Below are 15,148 nucleotides of genomic sequence, written 5' to 3' on the forward strand. Positions count from 1 at the left end.
TGATCAGGTAAATACAATTGATGAAAAAATGTTTATCCATGTTTTCTAGAAAAAAAACAACAATTTGCGAGTTTTACTCTCAAAGATGTTGAAACATGCATAATTTCTGCGATACCATTTGTTTTATGCCATGAGTACTTTGTTCATGTCAAATTCCATTAAATAATCAACATGTGGCTTTGTTGAGAAGCAATTTTGTTGACGGACATGATTAGCGAATAATAAAAGAACGCAATGTGATGTCCAGATTGAAAGACTTCCCCCCCCTTTGAACACAGACTCAAGCAAAGCAGCTATTCAGCAGTGGGATGGATCCTGACTACTAAAGAGGAAGAGGGAGAGAGAGGTAGAGAAAGGGAGACCAACAGCAAAGGCGAGAGAGAGAGAGAGAGCAAGAAATGGGGGAGTGGTGGGAGAGAGAAAGGAGGCGAGAAACAGAGTGAAAGGCTCCACACGGCAGAATATAAATCTGTATGTTAACAGGACTAAAGCTCGGGGGTCTTGAGGTGGCTTTAGTGCTGATGCTGCTCGGGGGGTGATTATAAAGCCTCAAGAGGTGGTCTTCTTTCTTAACTGTGGATCTGTGCAAAAAAGGAAGTGGAACCCGTGGAATCAGTGAACGCCGGTGTGTCAGGCACGGTGGTGGGCTGGTCGGAGGTCTCTGACCCCCTCATTTTCATTTCTTGGAAGAAAAGAGAAGCGCTAAGAGACACCAGAGAAAAAGGAAGGTGACAGCGAGGGACCAGTGAGCCATTTCTCTCTTTATTACTCTCATTCAGAAAACCATTGCAGCCTATTATCAATGCGATGTAGAGGCATTCTCTCCGATTGGAGGAGGAAGGGTCCCATTGACTGCTGAGGCTTAGCGCCCCTCTTTAAACGCTAGTCCTTTTCATCTCATTCCCCCCTCTCATTGCCTATATCCTTCTGTCTGCTGTTTTCTGTTCTCTTTCCTTGTCCCTTCCTTTTGACTCGACTTAGGAATCAGGAGACATTGCGTTTTTAGTAGAAGTGGGTGTTTCTGTCATTGTTATTGGTGCCTCTGCAAAGGACAGCTGAGCGTGGAGAGTGAGAGACAGCTTTGGAGATAATAAAACGGCAAACTGAACGAAAAGGGGGGACCTGGCACTCCAGGAACAGCTGACAAACCAATGGCATGTGAGACGCGATGAAAAGAAAAGTGTTACAGAATCTGACAACCATTTTAAGGTAGCTATTTACTGAAAATATTTCTCCTTCTTGGAGGAAAAAAAGAGACAGTGTGCCAAACATCACTGCTGGTCACATTTTGCTTTTCCTGTTGCTAAGCACAGTCTCTAACCTGAAGTTCGTTGTGAGTACTGAGCATCACTTTACAGCCATGAAAGGAAGCTCAGAGGAAAGCATTGAAAGTGTCAGGCCCTCGAACCTGCAAGCATTTGCCAACATATCCACCCTACATGGCATGAGTCACATATTTGCCTATGGACATATGACATTTCGTCGATTTCTTTGGACTATTTCTTTCTTGGGCTCATTAAGCTTACTGATGCTGGTCTGCATGGATCGGGTGTCGTATTACCTAGAGTATCCTCACGTCACCAAATTGGACGAAGTGGCAGCCACAAACCTCACCTTTCCTGCTATTACCTTCTGCAACCTCAATGAATTTCGCTTCTCCAAAATCACTAAAAATGACCTTTATCATGTTGGAGAGCTCCTGGCCCTCCTTAACAATAATCACCAGATCGCCAACCCACACTTGGCTGAAGCTGAGGTTCTGGCTGTGCTAAAGGAAAAGGCGAACTTCCAGAACTTCAAGCCCAAGCTTTTCAATATGACAGATTTCTACAACCGAACAGGGCATGACATCGGTGACATGCTTCTGCAGTGCACCTTTCGGGGAGAGGAATGCTTCGCTGTAAATTTCACCACAGTAAGTCACCAGCTTGCAATTTGCACTGTCTCTTTTTATTTATTGTCAGAGTTGACAGTCTGTCACTTTTTTATTTTTGGAGACATGTAGATTGGGTTACCAGTTTCAACTGTGCAGTTTGTTTTAAAAAGATGCCTCACTGCAGTAATTTTCTGCTCTAAGATGGAGGATGTTGTAGTTAAGTTTTTGTGAATGACTTGTAAAGTTTTGTTGCAAGTGTTGTTTTTCATCTCTTAGCCATGCAATGAACAAGTGCTGCAAACTCTTGAGATAAAGATGTGTGTCCAAGGCAATGCTGCCTTTGTTTTCTCAGTGATCCGTGAAGGCAGCTCTCTGGATGACAGAAGCATTTTCGATATGTTTTGTAACTTGTCACTGCAATTCAAGAAAACTTTTTGCCCAAAGATTTTGCACTCATGTTGGAGAGGTAATTTGAGCATCTTTGGTGAAATTGATTAATTTCCTCATAAACTTGTGGAGCTAGGAATTTGTCATCCTAATCTTATCTGATCTACCAGACATTACTCGTCACTACTTTAAAATGGTTTTCAGTTGTAACTACGTAGAATTAACAGCTCATTTCTCTGGTTATATTTTATTCTAGCAATAAGAAAAGGTGCTATAGTGCTGAACGTTTACCAAGCATTAGTCCTCACTGTCTGCTCAGTTGAGCTCTTCATTCACTGTACAACATTACTCTGGTATAAGTCTGTAAGAGTGAGGCAACAGCTATTGTATTACCTGTCTAATATTATGGTCAAAGTAGCACAAGCCTTTTAATGAGTCAATGTGAGAGCTGCTGGGTATTGCTGACAATCAGGCTAGACCTTCATAAATTTTGTGATAGATTTTGCTTATTTGAGACGGACCTTTGCCCATGTTTTCCTGGTACATGAATCTGTTTCTAGTAAGGACTGTCATCAGCATACAGGGTTTCTGCTTGATATATAACTTTTTTAGATTTGTGTAACTTCTCAACAAAACTAAAAATGACATGATTCATAATTTTCCAATAATATATTTCATTCTAAGGAGATCATTGAATTTTACTTTAGCAGTGGCTTAATGATTAGGTTGATCAATGCAGGCTATTAATATGTTATTTTATTGAAACAATTGCAAATTGTTAAATACATTACTGTGTGCTTGTGAACATGGTTGTTGGTGACAGACAAGCTGGTTTGAGTAACTGCTAGTGTCCTGGGATTTTCAGGCTGAACCCCCTTTATAATAATTGAGCATGATTTAAATACCACAGTCTTCATGACTATTGTTCACCATGTCAATTCTTTTGTGACCACAGTCGCATAATCTTTTTTTCTTAAGGATAATGTACCATGTTACAAAGCTCAAATAATTCTAACTAGTTTGTCAAAATGACAATGACACTAAAGAACAACACTATACTCTAATATTATTCAGTCATTAGATTTCAATTGACTGTTGTACCTTAGGGGAAGTAGTAAACCTGCTTATTAGATGTACAAATGAAAGATGTGCTGCAACTTCACATTTTTTGTTGTTTTGTGTTGTTTTTATCATGCCTGTCTGTCTCATCTTTCAAGTCCAAACTTGAGAAATCAACATCTAACTTTATTTATCTCTCAAATGAGTTCATTCCACTTAAAAATATGATTGCATTTCTATGTTGCATCTTTAATCAACCGTGAAAGAAGTCTTCTGAGAAAGCTATTTTATAAGTGACTGACTACAATCTGCTGAATTGATCAAGGCATGTCTCTTCTGAGATATTAATTTAATTCTGCTCTTTGGTTTTTATGTCTTTTTAATTTGTGTCACAAATGTTGCAAATCGGGAAGACCTTCATTAACATGTTTGTTTCCAAGCAGCACTCAGGAGTGTCGAGACAAACAGGAATTATTCATGGGAGGATAATTGCTTGACAGAAAGTGTCAGCTGAGCTGGTGGTGGAAAAAAAGGTTGTGAAATAATTCTTCCTGTGTGTCAACTTTCTTGTTGTTTTTCAGTAGATATCTCAGTCCAGAATTGTAAAATTCAGCCAGGAATCAAACTTGAACATTCTTGTTGGTACTCACTAATCATTGTGGCATATTCTTTGGATGGAGTGCAGTGGAAAACCAAAAACATTATATGCGCTCAGTGGGCAGAGATGTGTTTGTCAGGAATCGGGTAGATTATATACCCATTTAGAAGACTATCTGATTCTGTGTCTGATGATAATCTCAAACAACTAACTGCAAGCATTTGCTGTTTGCTCACTAGGAAAATAACAGAGTTCTTAACAAGATTCAGAAATTGTGTTCTGTTCATTAGAATTATTTAAAAAAAATTATGTATTTATTTTGGGTGTTTATAAGTCCCTTTTAATTTATGAAATGAAGTTTAATAAATAAAACGTTTTCATTCTTAATTATCTTAGCATACATTACTTTTCCCAACTTGAATTTTCAATGTCTTTTGAAGGAGTTCATGTAATGAATCAACATAAAGTTGAGCATAATTGCTAAGTGGAAGAGGACTGTTGTGTGTGACCAATACAAATCTGAAAAGTGTAGTGTGCATTTTTATTCAGCCCCTTAGCAACAAAATTTTGTTCCACATTTACAACTGCAGGATTTTTTTTTTTTTGAGTATTTCCCTACCAGTTTTGCACATGTAGGGTGCATTCTCACAGTCTTGTACTGTAGATGTCTAGTCCATTAGGTCTGAAAGTCCGGTTCATTTGGGGAGGCGTCATTGTGATTGAACTTTGGTGCAAACTTGAGCCTAAAAGTGGGACAAAATAGGTATTGTCCCACTTCATGTGAACCAAATGCAGGGCGCATAGAAAAAAGGCAAGGAATTGTGGTTAAGCACAATCAAAATAAATGTGTGTAGCAATATTTCCAAAGTCACATACGGAAGGAGGACATTTTAAAAGCTCTGGTGCATATGTGATCAAAATTTATTATACGTGCTGGTAAGTACAAGACCAATCAAGTTTTAAAGCTGTATGGTGTGGGTTTCGTCCATACAGTAGAGCAGCACTACACATAAGATAAATAAACTTAAAATATTAAAATATGCAGATTTTATTTGTAAAAACATGGAAAATGTAGTAGTGTTCCTTTTCACAGTTGTGACTTAGTTTGTGTTGTTCTGTTGTATGAAATCTCAATAATGTACAGATCTGAGATTGTAACAAATTTTGAAAAGTTAGGGGAAGAAATACTTTTTCAAGGAAGAGTATACTTTCATATTCTCCTATGTTGTCCAGACTCAATATTTACTGGAAGTATACTAATAAACACATCATTTTTTGATTCAAATTCTTCTCACAGACATGTTGAGGGATGGATTTACAATGCAAAGGACTGTGTGAGTGATGAGCTTTTGACCTTGAATAGATGGTGGAAGAATTCCATTAAGTCCTGGTTATGATTCAGCTGGGAAACAAAGCTTTTGAAGTGTTTTCCATTATAATGGATGGGAGGCCAAGGTGAGACTGTCACCCTGCATTTCAAATGCTATTAGCTACTTTTCTGTCTTTTGTGGTTTTTCTCAGACAAATAATATCAGTTTAGTGGATATGAGCTGGGTTTGTTATTCCCAATTTAAAAACAAAACAACAAGATAACTTACGTATTTCTCTATCACCCGCTTAATTTTTTGTGAATCTGGAATTATATTTTTGTCTTGTTGGTTCACAAGAAATATTATTTATCCACACAGGATGCAAGACAAATTATCCTGAGTTGCCAGAGCGACATCTCTGGCATTAATAGTAATACTGACGAGTCTGTTGCTTTGTGAGAAAACAATTGCTATGCACTTGATTCTTGTTTTTAAACTTTGTAGTGGCATAATCAATACATTTCATGTGATAAAATAAATTTCACATTTTGAATTGATTTACTAAATTACTTTTGCTTTTGATAATATTCTTCATTACTGAGCTGTAGCTGGTATTAATGTTTTTTTTTATTTATTTATTAAAGTTTTGTTAAGATGAACAAAGAATATCTGCACAAGATTTGTTTGGATACTTCGGCAAATCCATGGCTGCAGTATTATAAATTGGTTAATTCCAAATTCATGCTTTAGAACCAGTGCAAATGTGGTTGTTAGAAAAAAGCGCTATTAATAGATAAATAGATCTCCGTCTCAGAATGTTTAGAAACAAACCTTTTTAGAGCACTAACAAACCAATGCAAAGGTTTTTTTAAGCAAAGGAAAGAGCAGAACATATTTGTACTTCATGTTATGGATTGTTGTAAACATTTATTAGAAATTGTTGTCATTTGGGATATGATGTAGACCTTTTCTTTTTAAAGCCTTTCTTTTTCCTCTTTTTTGTGAAAGAAGAAAGTATTTTTCAGCTGTGAAGAAGATTGAAATAGAGCTAACTCTGCTTTAATTTAAAGTTTCCATAATTTGAAGTGAAAATAGATGGTTGTAAGAAATGACCTTCATCCAGAGGGATTTATTGAGTTGCAGGGACTCTTGAAAACCCACATTTAACATTATGCAAATGACACCTGAGTTGATAACAGACCGCAGCCTATGATCAGGAGGTTGATTATCATAATCTGATGGTGTGGTAGCTCTCTTTCTCTTTAGTCTTGATACACCCTGGCAAGTTCTTCTTGGATACATCTCTGCTCAGTCTAGCAGAGATTGTAAAATCAGTATTCATCATCACATTTTTGCTGAAGCACTGTATTTAAGATGAGAGTCATCTTTCATCTTTATTCCCTGATGACAGCATGGTGCCAAGAGGATAAAACATGGTTACAGCTGAGACTCAGACTGTCTGACCTATGGATCTACAGATAGATGAATAAAGTTTTTTAGGAAGAGGGTTAGAAATTTGAGAAAACAAATTCTGAAAATGTATAATAACTCAGCCAGAGAGGGTGTTTGTCAGACACTGATGTCACAAATGGTGTTTAACAGCTTTACTTTGGTCATTGATAACTCAACTAAGGCAGCTAAAATACTTTCATAGTTTCTTTGTTAGTAAAGTGGGTTGTTTCATTCATGGGAATCTGTGACAGCTGAAACTGCAAAGAAACATCTCAATGATCCAAATGTGTCTGTAAATTTCCACAATAATGAGCAAGATAATATTTTTACAGAATCTTTTTTTATTATTTGTTCAAATCCAGAAACGTCCTGTTTACTGTATGACGTGAATCAACTGGAATCAAACATGTTGGGTGTCCTTCCTCAAGCTTCTCGCAATAGTCTGCTGAAATTTAAATCGAACAGACCTTGAATAACTGAGTCAGGTTTGTAGGTTGCCTTACTTTCATACACCTTTTCTGCCCACATATTTTCAATGGAACTCATATTAAAGCTTTGTAATGAAAAGTATTTACATTAACTTTTCTGTCCTTAAGCCACTTTCTAACTAATTTGAAGATTTTTGGTTCATTTGGTCCATTGTTAAATTGGCATTGGTCGGGATGTAAATAATGTCGAAAATGTTGCTTTAATATTTCCAAATAATGTTTTTGTCCTCATGATTCCATCTATTTTGTTCAGTCCACCATTGCCTCCTATAGCAACACATCCACACTGCATGATTCTTGCACTGTTGTGCCTCACAACTGAAATTGTGTTCTCAGGTTTCCACTTTTTACCTCCATTATGGTCATAAGACCAATTTAAGTTTATTCAGCCCATGAGACATGTCTTAAGAAGAAAAGTAAACACAGACAGATGTGTGTAAATAATCTTGAGGATATGCAGAGGTAAAGCTTCATTACAGACAGACAATCATGGGAGACTTTATTTGGGGAAAAGTGCCCATAGATGATCAAATGAATAAAGACTAGAAAGTGCAAAGGCACTGACTTACAATAAACAAAAGCAAACAATTCATCTGTTTTGCATAAATCCATTTAGACAGCAAAGAATTTACCACAACAACAAGCAGACGTTCCACATGTAAAACTATCAGCTCCAGTCACTGATGCATCATCCTGCTGATTTGTTAAACATATTTGAAGGCTGATTCTTGGAACATATCTAAAATTGCCGTTCAGCTGTCTGGAACAAGTATTCTTTAAATCTACATCATTAACGCATCAAATTTCAGAAGAACATACTAAATATGCTCAGTGCCACTGGAGCAGCAGAGACGGATGCAGTATGTGAACATGGTGAAGGTAAGGAAGAGGAAAGAAAGAAATGACACACTCAACTGAGTAATGTTTCATGTGTTTGTGAAGAGCTGGTGAGACACTGATAGAGCAAAAAACAAAACACCCTAAAATCAAAGAAGCACAGGAAGAGCGAAAAAAAAAACAACAACATGAAAATATCAACAGATCTGGTAATAACAGATCAGTTGTATACCAAAGAAATGTTTAATCTGGTGATCAATGATTTTGTCAAGGGTTTAGTCTGGATTTATAAGTTGTATTGATTTTTAGAAGTTGTCATGACAAATTTACTTTCAATACTTGCAAGGAATTATTTGAGTCAGCATGTAGTACTGATTTAATTGGCAAGTACAAACATCAATCACAAGTAAATGATCAAACATAGACTGCAAAATATGGTCACTGTAGAAATATGTTAACAGGAAATACGTACATTTTGTCTAACATTAATTTATATGAAGGTTGATTGTAGTGATGTCTAAGTTTCTTGAATTAACCAACAATAGAGTACATTTGTAGCTTATTTAGAACTGAAGCAGCCAGAGGAACCACATTGAGATGTGGTCTAACCAGTTTCATAAATGTAGTTGATTAATCAATTGTCCCTCTTTGAAACCTGTTTATTTTTTGTTTTACATTTTTACATTTAAGTTTTTTGCTTAATGTTAGCATGACATAAAGACTGGAGATAGAGATGAATAAAATCTCAGTATTCAGGCGAGAAAGGCTCTGTCACTAAAAGCAAATGTATTTTCTCATTTAGTGGCTGCATTTTAGCATCAAACCAGATCTAAAAATAAATGTATAACACCTCTGATTAAATACCATCTCTGATGACAGAAAAAACCCATCACTACATTAGGGATCATCTTCCACTTAGGAGAAATGTTTAGCTCACAAATTTGGAGTTAGGTACAAAAAAGTAGAGATATAGCAATCTTTATATGTTATTGTGCACAAATGAATCACACAATATATGCTGTTTTAGCTAAAAATAATTATATATGTATTTTATGTTTCTTCTAGTATAAGAGCTAGACTGGTAATTAGATGCTTTCATTTCCGGTGTTTATCCTTCAAGGCAGTACATGTCCCATTCTTCATTCTGCCCTGGGGAGTGCTTCTGTCCTCTCCATTAAAAGTCACAGACTCTCATTGAAAGGTGTAAAGGATCAATGGTTGGTTGTTTTTTGCACATGGATACCAACAAAAATGAATCAGTCAATGCAACAACCCACCAAGACATCATTACATCACTGGGCGGACCTGAATTACAGCATTCTATAGATGTCTGTGACCCCAGGTTGAACCATGCTGGGAAAGTACTACATCACTCCTACAGGAGCTGAGTTAAGAAGAAAGAATTTCTTTAAAAATCAACTTTGCCATAATTGTTGAACGTCTTTGATGTTGAGCAATTTACCTTGTTCAGCATGAGGGTATAAAACCAATATCCACTTAGTTATCAAATGTACACATCAGAACAATTTAGGTAAATGCACCTGTGGTTTCTGCACTCTGATCAGAAAGAAATTGTCAACATGTGTTTATGAGGAAAGGATTTCTATACGCTGCTGGAGGAGAGAATATAAGAGTTTAATTTCCCTCTTACATTTTCAAACAGTTAAACAGCATACCCAGCGGACTGCCTTCCTGCAGAGCAAGATCTATAACAAAGGTTTCTTCTACTTTAGATCTCCTGTAAAAAAAAATAAATAAATAAAACTAAAGAATTCCAATTCAGTTGGCATATTTTTAGTACCTATGCTAAGAAAACTAAACTTTCTTAAAACAACCTCTTTGGTTAATGAAATGAGTTTCTCCCTGGAGTCTCAGAACATGTGTTGTAAATCAACATACTTTTTACAATATTTATATTAGAAAATGCATAAATCTCTCTCTCTCTCTCTCTCTCTCTCTCTCTCTCTCTCTCTCTCTCTCTCTCTCTCTCTCTATATATATATATATATATATATATATAAAGTTTTGGTCTGTACTCAATACAGACCAAAAGTATGGACACACTTTCTCATCGAATTCAATGAGAAGGTGTGTCCAAACTTTTGGTCTGAACTGTATATATATATATATACAGTATATATAAACAGCATATATACAGTACAGGCCAAAAGTTTGGACACACCTTTTAATTCAATGAGTTTCCTTTATTTTCATGACTATTGACATTGTAGAACTACACTGAAGGCATCAAAACTATGAATAACACATGTGGAAATATGCACTAAACAAAAAAGTGTAAAACAACTGAAAATACCCCTTATATTCTAGTTTCTTCAAAGTAGCAACCTTTTGCTGTCATTACTGCTTTGCACACACTCTGCATTTTCTTGGTGAGCCTCAAGAGGTAGTCACCTGAAATGGTTTTCACTTCATAGGTGTGCCCTGCCAGGTTAATAAGTGGGATTTCTTGCCTTATAAATAGTCATGAAAATAAAGATAACCCATTGAATTAGAAGGTGTGTCCAAACTTTTGGTCTGTACTGTATATATATATATAAATAAAATTAAAAGAAATCAAGTGGCATCAGACTTATACAGTGCTTTATTAGGACACTCAAAGATGTTTTACATGAAATCTGTCATTTCTTTTTACATTCACACACTGATGATGGCAAGCTACTGGATTGTAGCCATAGCTGAGTATTGCATTCTCATGTAGGCTATTTGGCTACCTACACTGTGATCCACAGTATCTCTTACAGAACACTTTTCAATCCATCATCCAACAAATTAAAAGTATGTCACGACTACAAATCTGAAAAGACATGGCCATTCAGCTGCTAGACTAGTAGGACAGGTAAAGATGGCCTTAATCAGAGAAGCAGTCAAGACTTATGGTCGTGGAAGAGTCAGCGTTATCCTCTCAACAAATCTGGCCTTGTTCGATGATATTCATATGTAATTTTGTAGTTCTCTAAACGCCATCTAGAAGAGACTGTAAACATGTAGAAGAAAATCCTCTGGTTAAATGAGACCAGAATTAAACCTTTTCAGTTGCATAAAAATTTGTTTGTGTAAAAAAACTGAACACTTCAGATCACCCTGAAAACACTGTTCCCTTTTGTACAATATCACTGTGGTACTATCATGAAATGAGGAGGGCTCCTAATTGATGGTGGGAAAAAAACATCGTTAAAGCTAAATAAAGAACAACACTGGTGGAAAATCTGCTCACTATTTAGCAGGACCACCACCCAAAACATCCAGTGAGATTTACATTGGAATGGTGTAGATCCAAGTCGCACCATGTGTGTCCCAGTCAAAGTAAAGACTTGAGTCAATTTAAAAATCAATGGTTAGAATTTAGAATTGATGTTCATCAGTGAAAAAATAAATTTCTCTAGATGAACAAAGTTGTTGAAAACATACTCATGAAGATTTGCAAGTGTCTGCATCAAAAGATGATTGACTTATGAAATTATAAACTAATTATGACACACTTTTTAAATTTTAATTTGAAACAGTATGTAAACCATCCATTTTTTTCCATGCAAATCACAATTATGTGCTACTTTATGCTGGTCTACCACATACAATCCTAATTAAATACATTTTGAGGCTCTAATGTGACAATATGTAAAAAAGTTTAAAATATATGGACACTTGGCACTGTATTCACTGGAAATTTTATTTGTTATTGATTTTAGGAGAAAAAACAACAATTTAATTTCTAAGTTCTAGACTAGCGATGATCACACTATGAGACACTTATTCAAGTTACATATTGTTCTTCTATATGCGTAGAGTAGTAAAGAGCAGGACTCATTTAGTGTTAATGAGCCTATGGATGTTTTGATTTCATGGTTTGTGGGAACTAACACAAACCAATATCCATAAATAAAATAACATAATGTTGTTTTTCAGTAAAGGTTATTCATACTGAAATCAAAGAATAGCTTGCCATAATGCATTCGTATGCCTCAACAAAAGGTTGATAGGAGATTATGCGATTATGTTTTTGCTTCAAAACAAGAACTTCTATATGTTTGGTGTTGCGTGGACACAGTGAGCAGTGTGCACCTCGTGTTTGCATGATTGCGTTTTCCATTAACGTGTAACCAACAGAATGAGGCAGGACAAATGAATATGCCTCCGCGTAAATTGATTCTGCCTCCTACATGTTCAGACTGTTCATTAATTCTTATCAAATTTTACCCAGAGGTTAAAACCAGGCTGCACCTTTAGCTCCTAACATTTTAGTTCATCAGACCACTAATCACATAGACACATTGTGGAGAAATCGTTACATCTGTCATTACCTTGATTTTAACCTGTGATGCACTACTATGAATAGTGCTTTGGTTTGTTACTCATTTACATTCATGGCTGATGTAGTTTATCTTGTTTTAGAGTGGATTATCGTGCATGAGATCCATCTTGTCAACATCTTTCTATGTATTGAACTCTCAGAAAGTATCTCAGATTCTTGAAGATAAATGTTGCCACTCTTAGATCCAGTAAGTATATTACGTGCTAAAAATACATTCTCCTAAATATATTGTTTTGGAAAAGTTTTTTTCTGCTGTTCTTTAGCATTGAAATAGAGTAGCTTAGAGCACCCTCTTGCTCCTTATTAAATTAATCACAGAGGCAGAGATTGCTATGTGCCTCTAAGCTCCCCTTTTCCTCCATTAAATGCAATTTTTTGGAACATTTTAAGCTTTGTCTCTTAAATATGGTAATAATATTGTTTTATTTGTAACAACCATGACCTACACTATTATGTTTCAAAGCACTGATTTGTGGTTAATCCTAAATCCCAATATATCCTATTTTACAAAGGTTTAACTGGGTGGCACCACTGTTCAAAATCTTCTTATTTCTGCAGTGCATGTGTTACATGTTGTATCACAATTCATTTTTTCATTCCTTAAGCTGAAATGTTGAATACGACTTGGTGGGTCAGTAGCCTTTAAACACCGCAGTGTTTGCAGAAATCCAATCATAGACTGCCACAGACAGAAATAGATACACCATCACAAATAGGCTCTGCAGAGAGTTTATTTCAATACATTGGGTTACAGGCGGTGCTTGGAGAACATGGTGCATTTACAGATACAAAGCTGTTAGATAATGTGATGGCTTGCTGTCAGCAGCCAGACAGAAGGTCTCACCTCTGCTGTGGGAGTAACTAACTACTCCATCATGCCTTAGCCTTCTTTCCATCCATCTGTGCTGATATGCGAGTCTTTAGGTTTTGTACTGGTTTAATTTTAAGCGCATGTTAGAACTTTAGATAGTAAATATAGCCTGATTTACTTAGCAATGTTAGTATCCCACACTTAAATCTTCTTTCACAGCGTTTAATGCTTTAATACAAGAGAATGCAACACAGTCTACATTTTTTAAATTTGGACTATGAAGACAGCGAAGAAAAGGGTGCAAAAATAACATTTTCATGTTTGGAGAACAAAAGACTCATTTTAATATGGTTTGCATAATCTATTTCATTGGAAGTTGCTACAGGTGATGCAGCCCTTTGAGTTTCTATAGTTACAGTGAAACAAGTGTGACTAATTCAGCTAAGTTGTTTGGTTAGAATACTTTTAGTCTTTGTGGATATAAAAATATAAAATTAATTTCTAGGCATGAGCTTCTTACAAAGCCAATATAAAAAAGGTATATTGGCTTTCAAAATATTCGAAACCGCTACGATTTTTACACTTCCTACGTTTTAATATCTTGTCAGAGAAAATGCTGGAGAGGCTACAGTTTTTTCCAGAGCTTTCTGGATCATATTAGATCATAGCACTCAACACCCCTCACCTATTGCTATAAACTGCCAGGCAACTGGCTGAAAGAAGGTTTTTCCTAACAGAATATGAAAAAAAAAAATTGTTAAACTAAAGAATGCAGTCAGTTACTGTTATGAAGCCAATACTGTTTGAAAACTACTATTACAAGCTAGTTATTAGAAAAGACCCACTGACTAAATAAGTGCTACTCTAAGAGCAGAACAGATAAAAGCAGAATAAAATATTGTGTGGAATACAATCTGTGCTGAACAGTTTTAAAATAATACTCTTATGGTATCATGGTGATTGAATTAAATTATGACATAAAACATTGTGTGTCATTCAAACGTCTTGAATCCATAGGTCTTTGGTTTAATCGCTGACTACAATTTTCACAAATTATGAATGTAATCTCATGCAACTATTCAAATCTGTTGCTGCCAAGGTTATTTTTGATGGCTTATTGCATAAACAGGCTTATTCACTTGTGATTTTATTTTCTGTTTTTTTTATATTGGAAACACCACAATTGCAAAATTCTGTTTTTTTTGTTTTTTTTTGTGACATTAGCAGAATATAGATAAAGATTTGCACACATTTGTAATGGAAATGCAGCTACTGACACTTTAAATACTTTGGTAGATCCAACAGACCTTCTGAGTTGGGTTTTGTTCTGGCTTTTTTGCTGAATGTTTTGCACACAGATTATTTATCTTTGCATTTTTACCTCGTGTAGCTCATTCTGTGACTTCATCAGGTTTAAAATGTCATTCTTCTCCAAGTATTGGTTTATACACAAGAAGCCTTTTTCTACCTTGGGCCTGTCTGTTGCCATGGCGTTCTTCTATGAAGCATGATCATCTTGTCACAAATTTCATTACTCCATATTTAGAACAATTGCCAAAGTTATTTAACCAGCTTTATAGGTGCAACATCCTCCCTTGCACAGCTATTTTTTTCTAACATGGGGCAAACATCCTTCATGCATATTTGTTTTCCAAACTTAGTTCTGCCAGTGAACTAATGGAAGTTGCTACAGGTGATGCAGCCCTTTGAGTTTCTAACTATAGATTATTAGAATTATTAACTGAATAATTAATTCAGTTAATTATTCAGTGAATAATTAACTGAATTCACAGTTAATTCTTTGTCACAAAACCATTGAAGTTGTTTACTGTATATTCATTGTACTCTAAATAAAGAATGGGTAATCTTTAAAGCCCAAAATCAATATCAAGTGCACATGATGGAAAGGAAAGGATACTTTTAATTGTAATCACATGCTGATTGTTGCATTAAATTCCATTTTTAGAAATATTTATGCATTTTTGCTATAATCAGAATTG

At 35.6% G+C, this 15,148-nt stretch overlaps 1 protein-coding gene across 2 annotated transcripts in view; it reads left to right on the forward strand.

The window, feature by feature from the left end:
* Positions 1-397: 397 nt before the first annotated feature.
* Positions 398-15,148, forward strand: part of asic1c (acid-sensing (proton-gated) ion channel 1c) — a 102,330-nt gene continuing 87,579 nt past the window's right edge. The window contains exon 1 of one of the 2 annotated variants that reach the window (XM_028020478.1): positions 398-1,915. In XM_028020478.1, coding sequence (XP_027876279.1) covers positions 1,361-1,915 — 555 coding nt within the window. In that variant the 5' untranslated portion in view covers positions 398-1,360. The remainder of the gene's footprint in view (positions 1,916-15,148) is intronic. The other variant, XM_028020477.1, reaches the window with a different exon arrangement.

The sequence above is a fragment of the Xiphophorus couchianus genome, chromosome 6, assembly GCF_001444195.1.
Source record: "Xiphophorus couchianus chromosome 6, X_couchianus-1.0, whole genome shotgun sequence".
Taxonomy (NCBI): domain Eukaryota; kingdom Metazoa; phylum Chordata; class Actinopteri; order Cyprinodontiformes; family Poeciliidae; genus Xiphophorus; species Xiphophorus couchianus.